This window comes from Convolutriloba macropyga, chromosome 15, assembly GCF_964194025.1.
Source record: "Convolutriloba macropyga chromosome 15, txConMacr16.3, whole genome shotgun sequence".
NCBI classification, from domain to species: domain Eukaryota; kingdom Metazoa; phylum Xenacoelomorpha; order Acoela; family Convolutidae; genus Convolutriloba; species Convolutriloba macropyga.
Genome location: NC_134482.1, coordinates 48,139,873 through 48,157,850, shown reverse-complemented (window position 1 = coordinate 48,157,850; position 17,978 = coordinate 48,139,873). Strand labels below are relative to the sequence as shown.

Here is a 17,978-nt window from a genome sequence, read left to right as displayed (position 1 = left end):
TAGCTAAAATTCGTGGTGTTTGAAAAAAAATAAAAACACTCCATTTCATTTAGAAACTACAGTAACCTATTGTCATACCCTACAGAAGGTTCGTCGGCTCCTAAAAAATTCAAAAAATGACATAAAATTTTCAATAAGCTTGAAAAAAATTGTGAAAATAAGTATAAAATTGCGTGTTTTTAGCGATCGTTTGTTCGTCAGTAGCCAAGGGGAAGGGAGGGGATTGTGGGCAACAGTGGTTTGGGGGCAACAACGTGGTGGGGGCAATAGTGGGGGGAGGGGGGTCAACAGTGGGGGCGTCTTCAACCTCTAAGAAACGCCCTTCACACCAATAGTATAAGTCTCCAAAACAGTTTGAGCTGAAACAGAGCTGAAAGGCTCAAAGAGCACTTACTGCCCATTGGGCGCTACCTTTTTATTCCATTTTTGGGGCCGAAAAATCAAAAGCGTCAGTCTAAAAATTGGTCAACCGAAAAATCGCATAAAAAACCGACACTACTAATATAATTGCTACAAACTTTGATTGAGAGCAATTAATCAGTTATTTCAGAGCTATTCTACTAACCCCTGCTAAAACTTTTTTTTTAAAAAAAAGAATTGGTGTCCTTTTATTTTATTATCCCGAAAGGTATGTACTAAAAGTTGGAATCTTTGTTTCAGATAGGGTACTAAATTTTTGATTATGTTGATGTCTAGTTTTGCATAAGCATTGAATATCTTACGCAGTCGCATTACCAAAGATTTCTTATTGTTTGTTGTCCATTTTACTAAGAGTTTAGCTTCAGTTTTTCTAATTTCTTCACTTAAAAATTTTTCTAATTCGAATTTTTTAATTGTAATATTCGAAAATAGTGTTAAGTTCAGTTACATTCGCAGTGCCATACACAAAAACTCCATATTGCAGAATTGGTTGCATATGAACATAAGTTTCGTACAAGAGTACAAGGTTTACAAGGTTTAAAAATTTTTTAAAACTGTATAAAAATTTTATAAAATCTGTTATCGTTTCAGACTTTTTGGTCCAGAGAAAGTTTCAGAGAAACACCCAAATATTTCATCGTTTCTGTGTTTACTATTGAAAATTTTTCATCGTTTCCGTGTTTACTATTGTTTTTATAGTCGCCTTGGTTTTCTTAGAGTTGATTTCCAAAAAACCTACATTGGTAATTGCTAATTTTTAGCTGGTTTTCCTCCATCAAATGTATGTACGTATGTATATATGTATGTATGTATATATGTATGTTTGTATGTATGTATGTATGTATGAATGAATGTATGAATGAATGTATGTATGTATGTATGTATGTATGTATGTATGTATGTATGTATGTATGTATGTATGTATGTATGTATGTATGTATGTATGTATGTATGTATGTATATATGTATGTATGTATGTATATATGTATGTATGTATGTATGTATGTATGTATGTATGAATGAATGTATGTATGTATGTATGTATGTATGTATGATGTATGTATGTTTGTATGTATGTATGTATGTATGTATGTATGTATGTATGTATGTATGTATGTATGTATGTATGTATGTATGTATGTATGTATGTATGTATGTATGTATGTATGTATGTATGTATGCATGCGTGTGTATGTTTTTGTGGGTGAGTATATGTGTGCGAGAGAGTATGCGTCTGTGTGTGTTTGTGCGTGTGGTTGGGAGTGGGGGTAGTGTAGTCAGAGACAGATCCGAACGTAATTTATACTTACGTTGTACTTGTCGAAAAATTCCCCTCAGCTGCCAAAATGATTTCAGCCGGTGCAGTCATCAGGTTATTAATTAGAGTCACGTGCTTTTGTGCACTGTCTCTATCTGTGATTGTGAACGCAGCTAGAAGATTATGTAACACTTGTGAACAGTATCGGATTGTGTCAACTGTGACTCCTGATTGGACGAGAGTTGCGAGGGTTTTGACCATTTCGTTGATGATGCGTTTGGCGTCCACGAGCGTTTTCGGTTCCTGGAAAAAAATCCCTATCAAGAAATATCTTCGGATCTATTATGTTTCGGCCCCCAGTCTTTTTACGCCCCTCAATTACAAAATATATGTAGTTATATAGCACGTTACTATGTAAGAAAATAGCACGTGCGCCTGGGGGGCGTAAAAAATATAAGCTCACTAAGCTGGGGGCGGGGGGGGGGGGGGGTGGGGGCAAAACAGAATAGATCCATAATTTCCCATGCTTTGGAGCAAGTTATACGCCAAAAATATTATACCTCGTTCAAATGATTAATTAAAAAATCGCAGCTTTTCGGTTATGGGAAATTGCAATGCAAATCAATATGAATTTACATATCGAGTGCAAAAATTGCACTTAAATTGATTATAAATTGCAGGTAATTTGATTATAATTTGCAGGTAAATTAATTAAAAATTGCAGTTAAATTTATAATAAATTGCAGGTAAATTGATAATAAATTGCAGTTAAATTGAATTAAACTGCTGATAAATTAATTATAAATGTACGCAAATTAACTGATTTTGCAAATAAAACGTTTTCAAAAAATGCAACTATATTAGAATCTACTACCAAGAACTTAACATTGACTGCAATTCTAGGCAACATTGCCCATAAGTTACCTAGAATTTGCAGTTATTCTCTCCTAGAATTTTACCAGCAAAAATAAATTTTCTAGGTAAATCTAAAATATTAAGCATGAAACGCAACCACTAAGCGAGGGGTTACAAAAACGGAAAAGATCCGATGCTTCTAATTTGGAATTTTAAAAAATACTGACATTTTGGCATAACTTTGAGTTTATGTCCCCCCAAGCCACATCAATATGGTGGTTTGACTTTGTGATGACACATGGCCGGGTTGCGAATCCATTGTTGATTGCTTCGTAGCCCCCCTTTGTCCTAGATCCATACGGACACACAATTTTGGAGACATTTCCAGCCGGGGTTTCAGGCCAGCGAAGAGCTCCGATTGATTTCATGTCCAGCGGCGATGTGGGAGCACAGGTCCCTAAAGTTTATAAAAAATAATTGTGAAATCTTTACAAATTTTTACATAACTTGAGATTCATTGGCAAGATAACAACGGGCCTGTCCCCCTCCCCCCCCCCCCCCCCCCAGCTAAGTGGGCATATAACATTTACCCCCACAGGAGCACGTGCATTTTTTTAACATAGTAACGTGCTATATAACACAAATATTGTAACTGGGGGAGCAGAATAGATCCGAAATTATTAATAGCATTTCGCTCCATTTTTTTAAGAAATAAACTTAAAGCTAAGGTACTTACTAAGAACTGCAATTAAATCTATGATGAAGAAGGAAAAAAATTGAAGTCGGGGAAGGCTTGTCTATTGTCACTGCCAAATTTAAGAATTTTTTAATTTTCCTTATCGTCAAATTGCGAATACAGTATTGAGTTTCTTTCTCAAAATTTTGCGCGTGTTAACATCAACGGTAAAATCTTATTATAACAAAAAACACAAGTAGAGAAATAACACCTCGGTCACTTACTCAGATGTTGGCATTTGGATCCGAAGAACTCGTCCGGACATTCACAGACGTAGCCATCCTGGTGGAGGGGGGACACATAGCCCAGAGTGAGACACCGCCCCCCGTTGTAGCACAGATTCGTACTACACTCTTTGTTTGCTTCACTGCAATCTTCTTTGGCTGTAAAAAGAGCACAAATCTAAAGTGTCTTGAATATTGTTGATAACTTCTTATAATTACTGTGAAATAATTACAAACGCCCATAAATGACATTTTTACAGCATACATGCAGAAGTATTTTTTGTAGAAAGACCTCTTTGAGCATAAAAATGAAAGAGAAAAATTAATCCGTATTCTCTCGGTATGAATTCACGAAATGGTTAAAAAATTCATTTGCCATTTTTATGAATATGAAACATACAGTTTGAATCATCAAATTGTAACATAATCGGTAACATCAAAAACAATTAAAAGGCCAAATAATTCAACAAAAAAATTCTGAGAAAATTTTTTTATGGGTACGCGGTCAGCTTTGAAAATTGCAGGAACAAATCAAACATAAGAACTTCTGTCAGAAAAATTGCTACAAAATCATTTCAGATTCCGTTTCAAGTGAAAAGACTGAAACCGACTCTAAAAGTGAACCGACTCTATTAAAAAAGAAGAAAACCTATCCATCTCTCTAGTTATGAAGGCGACATAGGTGCTCAAACAAAATGCATAACTGAATAAGAACGTAAGCAGAAGTTTTTAACACAAACGATTATACAAACTCAAATAAACAACCACACATGACAAAAATATTTGCTCAAAAAGTAATCTCCAGAATAAATTAAAATACGGGATTTTGTCAAATAGAAGCAACAGTCAATTTTCAAAAAGAAAGGGCACGCGATTAAGTAAAAAAGACATCAACGAATAAACTTTTGTCGATTTGCGAGGTTTAGGTAACTTTTTTAAAAAAACAGGAGAGGTAAGTGGCAATTGAGAGTGGTAGGTAGCAGTTAGGATGCCGGAAACTTGTCCCTTTTCTCTAGTGTACTGGAACGCAACAATGAAAAGAAACCAAAATTGACAAAAAAGTATTTGGTCAAAATCTTATCAATTCATATTGCTTTTTTTATCAAAAAAAATTTTATCAATGCAAAAAACTTCATAATTGTTTAAAAAGAGTAGTATAACGTTGAAACTAAAAAGGTCCCATCACATTTCAAATTTTAAGATAGCTTGAGGTCAGAAGAGTACAAACAGAAACTCGTTTCAGAAATGTTCATAGAATCAAAATCAAATCAAAATATGAATACCAATGGCTGCCTGAAAATGATTGTTTTTGAAAACGAAAACATAGGTGATCTGCGATTACCATACTAAACTCCATTCTGGAAGATTTATTCAAAATAACTCAAGTAATTAACAGATTTGCGTTTAACTGATCCAAAATATACAACAGAATAGCTCTTCCATCTTATAAAAATTAGAAAAATTGAGCTTCAAAGGCCACGAACTGTTATAAAGAAAATTATCTCTTAGGTCAAGCATTTTTAGGGCACGAAAATGATTGGCGTGTCGCCTTCGTTCTTGGTCAATAATTTGAACGAACTGTATTTGAAATCGAAAATAGCGCGAGAAAAACAAAGTGCTTTCAAACTGAAAGGTTGGTGTTTTTGTAATGTAGAAAAAGAAAGGTTGGTGTTTTTGTCATGCCACATTTTTCCAAGAAAACGATTAAATTAGGTGTGAAAATCTTTCCTAAAAACTGTGTTCGTTCAAAAAATTTCCAGTTTTTGTTTTGGTTTATTTCTTCTAACTTTATTGTTCTGATTGGGCTTCTTGGAGCGTTCTGATAATTTTTGTACCTATAGTATTAAATAAATCTATGTCCAAAGTGTATCAAGTGGTCGGGATATTTCTTTATCTGATGATTTTCTACAGATCAATAAAATTTTGTTTCTCTACGTACCATTCAAATCATTAGAACGAACGCAATTTTGTGAAAAAATTATTTTGACATGTTTTCTTAGTTTTCCACTAAATTAATCCCATTTGAAAGTTGATTTTCACCATTGGCAGTCAAGCAAGCCTATAGGCAAGCAAGCCAAATTTTGCAAATGAGGTCAAGTAAGCCGAAAAATTTTGGGCCACCCGTTTTTAAGTTGACCCTGGCGGGCCGGTGGGAGCGCTTTGCCGCGATAACTAGCCCGCGGTCTTTGGATTACAACCCACAGCGGATGAGAGGCATGGCCATGGACAGCGGTCCGCTGAGTCTGGTACCCACTATATGTCCAAAAATTGACGTATTTTTGTTTCTTTGGTGCGTTGGAATACATTATTTACTATAATACTATGCGCAGTGTTGATTGTAACGGTTAACAGTGTATTATTTCTGATAGATTACATAATTATTACATAACTTTCGGCTTGCTTTCATGTCGGCTTTCTTTTACTTCGGCTTACTTTTACTTCGGCTCAATGTTTTCACCAGTACGACATGATTTTCAATTTTTTGAACTCAATTTACTTCAGTTAATTCCACCCTTGAAATTTTGATTTCCAGAAGGCTTTGTTCCTGATAAAAAACTTGCGGAAGAATGACTGGGTCCGCAAATTTTTCTTTCAATGCAAGTAATTATGTGTGATGTTGTCTAATTGTGAACCTCGGGATTTCTGGGAAACCGTTAGGCATTATATTATAGGCATTATATTATACCTAATGGACAGGTTTCAGGCTTCCTGATAGTATGAACATTTGTAATGTAAATGATACTTTGAGAGAATATTTATGTTTTTTAAAATTTTTTTTTCAAAATTTATTCAATATCTAAGTCAAATATTCATCTTGAACAATAATGAAACGTAATGGCCAGATAATATTCATTAGTATCGTACAGGACAGAGTTTCTAGTACATTGATGCTGAAAATATTCAAAAAATTACATGAGAATTTGAAACTTCCTTGAGTGAAATTTCATTTTTTTTTTGACATTTGCTTTTTTGTGTACTTTGGTTTGAATGTTTTACGGGTACTTGAAGAAAGAATATCTATTGCATTAGGACGGATGGAATATGTGGGATAAGTTCTAAATGTTTTGGAAAGGATAGGGGAATTTTTCTTTTGTTCAGAGTAGACTCTTGAGGGTTTTTCTTCAGTGTGTCTTCCTTTAGTGTCCTTGGAGGTAGATTTTTAATGCTGTGTAGTTTGAGGAATCATCGGTGGAATTCCAGTGAGAACATAATATTCAATTCTTTCAGAGATGCAATTTATAGCTTTCATAACATTTCTTTAAAAGTGAAACACGCGAAATTCTGGCAAAAAATAGTAAGCACAACAATAGCAAAAAGGATAAACCAAAAAAGACGGGAAATTTGACACTAATAGTTCACATTTTTGTAAAGTTAGTTTTCTAGAGTGTTTTTTTGTAGAGTTCTACAAGGGACATGATGATATTCAGAAAAAAGTTTTTAGAATATATTTTGAATAAATTTAATTTTGTTTTGGGGAATTTTGACTCTTTTAATCTGTTGGATTGAAGCTTGTCATAGAGTTGGTTTTAGCTGCTGTTACTGATCTGGTAATTTTATTATTTAGTGGCGCCTTTCAGAGCTTGGACTACCCATTTCCAGTCGCTTCTGGAATTCTTCCGGCCTTGTTTTCGTTAAATTTCTGACTTTCCGGCCTTTTGTGGTGTAAATTAGAGGTTTGTATAACTCTAGCCACGACTTTTTGCACTCGGACTTTATCAGTTTATCCCATTTGTTGCAACGAAAAGTCAAATAACGTAGACAAAAATTGCATAAACATGAACAACAAAACCTATCTGATCACTAAAAACATTGTTTGAGAAAATTTAACCAACACATTATATACCATGTATTTATAAGTTCATCTCCGTAAATTCATTTTAAAGCATGCACAGGGTTTCTAACAACATACTGTCGTCTAAATTTACCCAAAACCTGGGCTAAATTAACTTGATTGTTAATCGATTGTCTATAATTACATACTGCAGCCACAAATTTGCATGTTAAAAGACTTTCTGAGATAGCAAAATTGGGTTGAAATTAGAGTTAATTTCGAATAAATAAGCAAATACGACAAGATAACCGCCTCCAATTTTTAGGAGTATTGATACGTAACACCCTGAAATTTGGTGTCAATTCTTTTTTCGATTTACTAATTTCTTTGGGGAATTTTAACCTAGCTGCACAGTTTACAATGTATAATGAAACATTTTAAGTCCTTATTTTTAGTGTCACGCTTAGCTTGAAATTGAAAAAAAAAATAGATTCGAAATTTATGCCAACTTGAGCATAATTTATTTATTTATTCACACGAGGTCTGATTAATGATTCGATCACAAGTCGTGTCAAATTTCAGCTGGGCATGTTTGCGAAAGGCAATAAACTGTTTTTGTGTTGATGTGGCGCAATTGTAATAAATTATTAACGGATTGAATTATGAATCCATTAAATTTATAACTTTTCATTAAAGTTATCATCTGTGACGCTTGTAATGTATTAGGGGACGAGGGGAATTTATTATTTTTGAGTCCTGGGCGGGCCTAGGGACGCTTTTACCAAAAAGGGGTGGGTTCTAAAATGAATAGATTGATAAATAGGATACTGGTCGGCAAAAGTACTAAGATATCCTACAGAATTTAAAAGGTATGTTCACTACACGCCGCTTTTATTCACATGCCACACGGATTGATGAATTAAAAAAGGCGGCTTGCCGCGATTTCAAAAGACGCGCCCACTTTTTGGCCCGTTCTTAACGTGACCCGTTTTTTGTAGACACCATTCAAAAAGTAAATATCTAAAATCATTCAAAGGGAAACAAGACCGTCGGTAAAAAAGCGTCGCCTTTGGCGTATTGTTTAAAACAGCAGACCTCTTTACGTACGCAGTTTGTTTATTCTTTATAAAGGGTACTTAAGTTCTCTGTGATATATTGATTCAAACAAATAATGTAATTATAAGACACTGATTAGTTTTTTTTCGCAATGACCTAATTTCTATCACAGATTTTTTTGACTGCATACACTATCGTACCAAAAAGCTATCTATATACACCATTTTTTTTTTCTAAAATTTGAATTCAAATCAGTTCTCTGGAAAAAGTGTCATTACTCTCTAAACTTTTAAGGGTGGAGCAAACGGCGTGTATACTTAACATAAAAGTTTCAAACAATATCTGCGTCAACCGCGATCTAAATTTCCATTAACTTTTTGTAAAATTTTCAAAAAAACAGGCCTTTTTTGTAATCACTGAATAAGAACAGCTCAAATTTTCAATTGGATTCAGGCCCGGACAATTTACTGGCCACGCAAAAAACACCAACTTGTGTCTTGGAAATAATTGTTAACTATCTTTGCTTTATGCACAAGTGAAATTTCTTAATAGAAATGAGGCCTTGAAAAAAAGCATTTCTCAAAATTTCCAAAAAAAATTAAAATGTTTAGCTTGTTTGGCCATCTGAAAAGCAAAGTTCGGCTACCTTACAATATTGCACCACCAAAAAAGACTGCTCTTCCGTACTCTCTTGACCGAATTTTTTCTACATTTCCTGCCAAAAGTAAAAAGTTTACTTTTGTAAGAAATTGTGTAATTTTTGGAAAATGTATCCTCAGTAGATGAGTTATGAAAATAAATAACAGCAAATCTAATGCACGAGATTTTAGTTCTGAATTACGTAACTGTTGTTTTTTGTCCATATAAACACGGCCTTTTGTAGCATAAGAAATTAAAAAGCAATAACAGAACAAAATAATTTAAACATATTTTCTGTGAAAGCGATCAAAACGAGAAAAAAATCTTTTTTGAACATCGAAACTTCGTGTTTTTGTTTATCACCTTAAGCATTGCAACTGATGAAACAATATTACATCAGATAACATCCAGCAATTTATTACTTGAATTGCATTTTTACAGTCAATTCGTTGGTCAGTTGAATTTTCAAAAGTTTACAACATTTGGACATCAAATGCACCTTGTTTTAATAATTTATGGGTGCCTTGCTTAAAACATTTGTTTACAATTTTCAACTTTTCGTCCATCTACATAAATTTTTCGGCTCTAAATATGAATAATTTTTGCTTGTTTGCCGACTGCTGTTCAAAACTAAACAGTAGGAAAACAACTAGACAGTTTTTTGCTGAGTCATTGTTGAAAAATTGGGAGAAATAGTTTTCTTCAATAGATATCGAAATTGTTTTATTGTTTAAGTGTGTATCCTAACAAAATACTTTTTTATTCGAAGCTTCTGCGAAGATTGTTGTTTACTTAATACATTTTAAAAAAATTTTAGCGATGATAAAAAAGTTTATCCGAATTGATCTCAAAGGTTTTTGTCATGAGAATTTACAGTTAGGTTTGGAAGGATTATAACCTTCTGTGCTCTCTTTGTATAAAATAAATATGGAGCAAAATTCTTTTTGCCTGTTTCTGAGAGAAAAATTCCATGTTCTGTTTTTGAGCAGAATAAATTAGTACACCAGCAATACAACTAGTGAATGTTCAGGATCATTGAATAGGTACAAATAACATTTTTGGGCAGGTTAATTTGTCCGATCTCCAAATTAAAAAGAGGATTTTTGAGGATAATTTTTCCAAATCAGTAGCGAACTAATTAAGCAGAGATTTACCTTGATAGCCTTCTCGACAATGACATTTTGGAGTTAATTGTGGCCGATCGTCCGGCTTAGACGAAGGGGTTGCGGTGTCTAGAAGAACGCAATTCCCGCCGTTGAAGCATTTCTTGGTTAGACAAGGGTCTTCGTACTGACACTTTGCACCAAAATATCCAGGGTCGCACGTACACTGAAATCATTACGCAATGTCACATTATGCAATATAATTACGTAATTTCAGATTACGCAACTTGCATGAACAAAGTATTCAAGATCGTATGAACAGCAAAAACATTATGTATTATCAAACTACGCGATACATTGTAAACTTTTTTAATGATAGCATTGATAATTATTATAAATTTAATAGTCGTGGTCACTGATAAAAAACGAAAACAGTTTAATAACTAACCCACCATTAGTTGACCTTGAAGGGCGCCTTACAAAACCCGTTCTTTCAAAATATGTGCTCTATATAATGCTGGTTATAATCCCGGTCCTCAAACTGTCCGAAAAATCTGCCTAAAGAGCATGTTTTCAATCTGTGACCAAACAAGCCCGCACAGTCAGGTTTTCATTCGATTTCAGTCAGAAAATTGAAACCATTAATATGATAGCCAAATCAGATAAATTTCTGGCATTCAGTCCTCATATTTGGGAACAGATACAGGAGAATTTGAGTTCACGATTAACAATTACCTATGAATCGGCTAAATTTCGCAAGTTGCAAATATTGTGCATTAATAATAGTGAATTTCAATCACGCAGTTATTGAAAACAAATAACTGATTTCAAACTATTTCAGGTAAAAAATATTTAATAAAATAGATGTCAGTCACAACAGTGTGATATTTCTAATTCGTAAAATTGATTCTCAAAACTTATAATTACGCACATTTGGTTGCTGTAAGAAACAAGAATTTTAATTAAAATGAGATATTTAAAAACTTGTCGAGCTAAAGTTTGAAAAAATAAATAATAAAATCGGGCACAATGCTGTCTAAGGCAGGCTATTGGAAAAATCTTTATAGAGAATATTAATTAAGAAATCTTAAAACGTACTCTTAGCTGTTTGCAAAAATAAAAAACTGATTTAAATTCATAATGAAATAGATGGATTCCCAATATTCCTTGATTACATATTAACTTAAAGCTGCAATTAACTCAATTAAAATATCTTTTTTTATTTCATCAAAATCATAAATGAGTTTTTAAAAACATACAATCATTCAGCCAGAAAATTAGATAGTCATGAAATAGTGAAACAAAATTAACATGTTCCAATGGTCACTTTAGATGCTTTTGTTGCAAAAATGAAACGCGAAACGCTAGTGAATATAAAAGCTGCTCTGTGATTGTTGAAAATTCGTTTTCCGTTGCTGATCATTTTAGTTTTCTGAGCCTTTTGACCACATAACAACACTTACAAGAGCTTGTTTCATCTTCAAAAAAATAGTCGAAACTCAAACGCTCCATTTAAGGCTACATAACGCGCAGAATTTTGAACCATTTAAATTGAAGTTCAAAACACGAAATGTACCTCAAATTTGATGAAGTTCGAGCTGTTTACAACGCTTTGCTATTAATGTTTCAAAATTTCTGCAGAATATTTTAAAAGCAGTTAGATAGATTTTAAGTGGAATTTTGAACTTAATCATTTTAAAACCGCTTCGAAGAATAGTCGCCAAAAGGCCCCCTTTAAATGGCCATTAACGTGTTGATCGACACTGGATGAGTATTCCATTATTTTCAATTGACATTTAGAGGATAGCATGAATGATCAAAACTATCAAATATAATTCAGATCAGGCCGCTATATAGAACCCCCTGCCCCTTCCCATGTCTGTTCCTTTCAATTACTTTTAACCGCTGTATTCCATCAAAATATCGTAGCCTTAATTACAACAAATTTCAAAACTGTCTCTGTTAGCTGAGAAGCTGTTTAATGTCATTCGGGTCAACGTCCTATTCAAAGCGAACTAATTGATGATTAAAATAAAATACCTTTAACCTGTAAAAATGGGCAAATTCTTTAGGCAAGTAGAAATGTGGGTAAAAACTAACAATTAAACACGAAATTTGTTTTTTAAAATTTTGCGAGGCTTGTGGCCATTTTCATTATCGTATTTGCTCACTATACTGTATTTTTTGTGGTTGTGAGCACTGATGAGTTTTGAGGGTGATGAGCACTTCAAGTTAATTAAGAAAAGCGAGAAAAAAACAATATAACTTACAGTTTGAGAACCATTAACATATAGTTACGGTATCAGACATTAAAAAATGTCTGTCTACTCATTTTATTGAATATAATTTTCAAAAATGTGTGAACGTACAAAAACCTTTTCCGTTAAATTTTTCGGGCTTAAAACTACCCAGAATTATAGCTACAACTGTGATCACATGTAATTTAGTGTCTCCTTTTACGACTCGAAGAGTGATGGTATCCTACAGCTTTCTTCTAGCAGAAGCAAGTTTGTTCATGACTTGAACTTTTGATTTTTGTTTTTGAACATTGACTTCTGTTTTAGAAGGTTGACTTTCGTTTTCAAAGAATGAACTTTGACAGTAACTTCGCTACTAATACATAGTAAGTAGGAACTGCTGGTAATGTTCAAGGTCAATAGATCATTTCGAGAAATCCCCCCCTACCCCCCCCCCCCCCCCCCTCCTCCGAACCTACCTAACCCGACCCCAAAGCGTTTTCGCTAGTTTTATTGGGCAATTAATGTTTTTTATTTCTCCTATAATTTTGATATAGATAGGGTTACTTTAGAGATTATATTGCAAAATTCTTTGAGTCCTTTCCAGTATTCTACCGGCTATGTTTTTTTGTAGCGTAATCAGAAAAGTTTGAGAAAGCATTCAAACATTCGTGGTGTCTATCATTCACATTTCATGTTGCTGAATGAGATTACGACATTCCAAAAAGACAAAAAAATGCATAGTTTAATCAAGTTATTCTGTTAATTCAGTTTTTCTGTTGGTTTTTCTACCCTTAATGAAAAGTTCTAATTATAACCGATTAACTACGAATGAATTGCAGTTATTAACCGGCGAGGGCTGTCGGTGGTTGAAGCTAGCTTACGCTTAGAGCATCCAGGCTCTATAACACTGGAAAGGGGAAAGGAAGGCTGTACAAAATTGAGCGGGCTCAAAATATCCCTGGCAAAACATGCTTTCAAGGCTTTAACTGTTCATCCGGTTTTTTAAGAAAACTTGATAAAACCAAAAACCGCATTAAAAAGACCAACAGGACCCAAATATACGCTACACAATTTGTTTGAGAGAAATTGACAACCAGTAAAGTATTACAAAAGCACTATAATTGTTGATTCTTTTCCCATTTATTTTCAAAACTTATTTTTCAAATGAGTTTAAAAAATCATGATATCAACTTAGCAAGTGACCGACAAACTCACGAATAGATAGCAACAAAAGATTCTACGAACACAAATGCAATGACTAAATGGTTGAGTTTCTTATTGGTGAGAAAATTGTAGAAAAAAATAATGGAGCCGAGCTGAAGATTTATCAACGAAAGTAATATACATACCAACAAAGAGGCTCGGTAATGTGCGTTCTCACATCAAGTTCCGACCCCGCTCATCCACATTTTTGGCATAAATGTCTATCAAATAAGAACAGATAGAAAACCCCAAAAATTCAAATATTTTTCAAAAAAATGTGTGTGAACAAAGTTCGCCTCAAATGCAAATAACTCAAAAATGCAAAATTACATTGATGAGATCAGCCATTTCTAAGAAAGCAAGACAAGACGAACAACAAAATCAATCAACAAAAACAACAAACATTTATTATATCCAAAACTTTATGTCCATTTAAAAAACTTACCGAAACTCAAAATAGCGTCGGATAAAACTGAGACTAAACAAAATAGCTTGTACTTTACTAGAAAAGATATAGTACCACTCTATAAAAAGGCTCGGAAACCTTTAGACAAAAAAGAACAAAAAACAGATAAAAAGTTAAAAAAATTTGCTTTATTTCTAAAAACAATTAATTTCAACGTAACGAAAACCATTAGCTGGCAATTGGAAACATCCTATATGTTTATGATCACATGCGCTTCTATGGTAGGGCCTTAAGACCTGAAATAAAAACAAACAGAGACAAAAAAAATCAATTTTAACTTGCAAGAAAACGTCGAAGCCTTAAAGCCATATTTTGCCACCCAAAATATGTTCAATCGAGCCTTTCGCAAACGCTAAAATGTGATATAGCGGGGTCTCATTAGTGAGAATAAGTAACATGAATAACAAAAAAGAAAAAGGGCAAATTTAACTAACAATGGTTTTTTTTCGAAAACAATTATTTTCAAATTCATGAAAGCCATTAGCTAAAAATTGAATTTATGAAATAGGTTCGTCTATTTGTCCGAGAGAAAAGCTTGAGACTTGTTATTTTTCACAATATGCTTTAAGTCTAAAAAAACCTTAAAAATAGTCAAAAATCAAAAAATAGTTTGCTTTTTGTGCAAAAAATCCCGGTCGAAGCCAGTAAATTCAAAACGAATTCTTTAAAAAAAAGATTTTGTTCACTTGCACCTACCCTTGACAACAATGATGTCCTATTAGACCTGTAATTCAAGAGACTAGGTATCACATGGACAAAAGGAACAAAAAAACAGCAAAGATAAAAAAAATTGGCTTATATTTATTAAAAACATTTAATTCAAAGGAAAACCATTCGATGGCAATTGAAAACATCCATTATGTTTATGATCACATGCGCCTCTATAGAAGTGCCTTAAGACCTGTCATTAATGATTTCGTGGTTACGAAAAGAACAACAAATAGAGACAACAAAAAAATTCAAATGAAACTTGCGAGAAAACGCTGTTGCCGCCGTAAAGTCATTTTTGGCAACTAAAATTATATTCAATTGAGCCTTCAAATGCCAAGAATGTGTTATAGGCCTTCTCATTAATGAGAAGTGGTAAAAAGTAGACCAAAAAGAAGAAAAAGGGCAAAGTTTATTGAAACTTTCTTTCGAAAACAATTATTTTCAAAGTCATGAAAGCCAATAGCTACAAAAAAATTAAATAGGTTCGTCTATTCGTCCAAAGCAAACGCTTAGGACCTTTAGGAACTCAAAATATGTCTTAAATCTACAAAGGAACGTTAATTATAGAGAGAAAAGAAAATTAGTTTACTTTTTGTTCGAAAAACCCGTGTCGAAGCCAGTAAATTCATAACGAATTCTGTAAAAACGATTAGATTTTGTAACTTGCACCTTCCCTCGGCAACAATTATATTATATGTGACCTGTAATTAACGAGACTAGGAAACAAATAGACAAAAAATGCGAATGTTTTTATTTTTGAAAATAATTGTTTTCAAAGTCGTGAAAGCCATCAGCTATCTACTCAAATCAGAATACAGCTTCATTTATTCGTTCATTAAATGCCAATGAGTACTTTCATTATCCAGCTAATTTCATACGACTACGAAGACAAAGTAAAAACAACAGTTAAAGACTATTGTAAAAAAGACTATGTAAAAAAATCGAAGCCGTTGAAACCCTAATATATGCCTTATTTCCAGCGCCAATAACTTAGTATTTGAACTGTTAATAATGTGACAAAACAAGAAAACAAAACGTGAAATACCTAAATACCAAAAAAATGAGGAATCTAGTAATATCAAAGCCAAAAAACCATAATTTAACGCATAATACAGCAAAAAAAATTTAAATTTGTTTCAACAGAAAGAAGAGGAAGACGAAGCATTCTTTCTTTGCTGACACTAAGCCACATGCTGGCCAAATTAAGTTAAAAATAGTGGCAAATTTCCAAAAGCCACTGTTTAATTAAAATAAAACCATTTTAAAAGTCAAAAACGACCAAAATCTTTTGAGTACAAAAAAAAGATACAATAAATTGGAACTGTTTAGGAAGCCATTTGGACCTGTCAACAGTGAGCTGTGATGTGAATCGTTCTGTTCTTTAATATCATAAAAAAAACTTTTTCGAACGTAACTGTCCAAGATTGGACCAAAACCAGCCCCGCTATTGTTGTTCGTCCATTTAGAACACTCAATTGTTTCGAATGCTTTAGATCTATATAATTTGTTAGTTGAAAGATTAAAAATAAATGCTGCGTTTTTGATAATCATAGAGTAGAGTTAGCAAAAAAAGGCAAAATTTTGATTCTAGACTACTCTCAATGGAATTGGAAGTAAGACTAGCTCCCTTTGTAATTTACAAAGATTGTGTTTGTTGTTTTTGGTTGTTTGTTGTACTTCCAGCAATATTAGTCAAAATGGACTAAAGAAGCTTATTTCGGATAATTTTTGATGAAAAAGGCTGAATTTTAAAAAAAACGTAGCCAAAATTCTAGCCAGAAAAATTAAATCAAGATAGTCAACAAGGCTTTTTTTGTATCTAAAAACAAAATAAACAGTACTATTGTTCACAATTTTCACATTTTTTTAGTAAATTTTACGAAATTTTAGGCGAATTTCCGGAAAATGTGAATAAAAACAACGAAAATTTGTCTATTATTTCCAAAACTTCAAACCTCCATAACTCCCTGTAAAATACGAAATTCAAAAAAATCTTTTTAATTTCATATTTTACGCTGGAGGGGCTTTTTAATAATACCACTCAGAACTCTGTATGGTGAATATATCGATCGGTCAAAATTGACTGAACAAAAAAACCCATTTGAGTATATAGTTCCTCCCCCCTCAAGAGGGTCGGAACAATTATTAACTTTGTTAATACCATGGCGAACGCTCTTAAAGACCTCTTTTTCATGTTAAACAATAGATTTGACACAGAATATAGGTGTCGTTCATTTGAAACGTTGACCTTTTGAAGTAACCCCAGATTTATTATCGTGGCCTATTCTTAGGTACCATATAATGGGATAAATATATAACATTTGACATTTTTGCCATCAAAAGTATCAAAAAATTTGATTGAAATTTTAGCAGACGCTTTTTCAGAAGCAGAGCCTTGAAAGTCCGTTAAAAAAAATTGTACAAAATTAAAATTATTTTTCGAGAAAATCCGGGAAAAATAGACCTACGCGTCATTCTAAAACCGCCATTTTTAAGGAGCATCGTTGTTCGCATTCTAAACTGAATGACAAGAACAGCAATTGTTTTTTCCAGCATTAAAACAACGGTTTTGTCCATTTTTTCTCATCAATAGGCAAGCTACGTTTAATCTTTCAACAGGTCATAGTTTATGATTTGATAATGACAGCAGTTCAAAACGACTTCGATTGAAAACAACAAAGAAATTACACTTCATTTAGGAACTTGAACTGATTTTGTCAACAGCTGCTTACTTTACAGAATGAAAACTAAGCAGAATTATTTTCGAAACAAATAAAAACTGTCAAACACGTCGAAAAATCCTCATGATACCGCCAATTTTTAGCCTTCAAAAATTTGTTGATTGTTTTTTTTTGTATCTTTGGTTTTCTGAAAAAAAAATCAATTCAGCAAAAACTTTTCAAAGTATCATTTTGTCCTTGTCAAAGATTGTTTTCTTATTGCAGCCAGTTAAGTGTCAAATTTATGCTAATTTACAGTTATTGTTAAAGTTTAGTTTAGCAAAAAAAAAACTGAAGGAATCAAAAATACATTGTATGTATACAATAAAGATTCTATGTTTTGATGACTAAAATTTGTAAATTTTACTTCATTTGAAGATAAAAAAAATCTGCTAAACAAAATTAGTCATTTTGCACACATGCCTTCGTTCTGCACCAACAGTACACCAAATCAAGTAATGATACCCCTCCCCCCGTTTCCAGCCGTAGGAGTAGGGATGTCTTGTCTTTTTGGGTCGAGTGGTACAGTAAAACGGGCTTTTCTAATTGATTGATGGGGCTAAACAATACCAGAA

General features: G+C 33.1%; 1 protein-coding gene across 1 annotated transcript in view; it reads right to left on the bottom strand.

Moving 5' to 3' along the window:
- Nucleotides 1-1,652: 1,652 nt before the first annotated feature.
- LOC142354228 (uncharacterized) overlaps nt 1,653-17,978 on the bottom strand; it is a 156,847-nt gene continuing 140,521 nt past the window's right edge. The window contains exons 9-12 of the mRNA XM_075406479.1: nt 10,115-10,289; nt 3,494-3,652; nt 2,761-2,990; nt 1,653-1,981 (exon numbers count right to left, since the gene is read on the bottom strand). Of these exons, the coding sequence (XP_075262594.1) occupies nt 1,727-1,981; nt 2,761-2,990; nt 3,494-3,652; nt 10,115-10,289 (819 nt within the window). The 3' untranslated portion in view covers nt 1,653-1,726. The remainder of the gene's footprint in view (nt 1,982-2,760; nt 2,991-3,493; nt 3,653-10,114; nt 10,290-17,978) is intronic.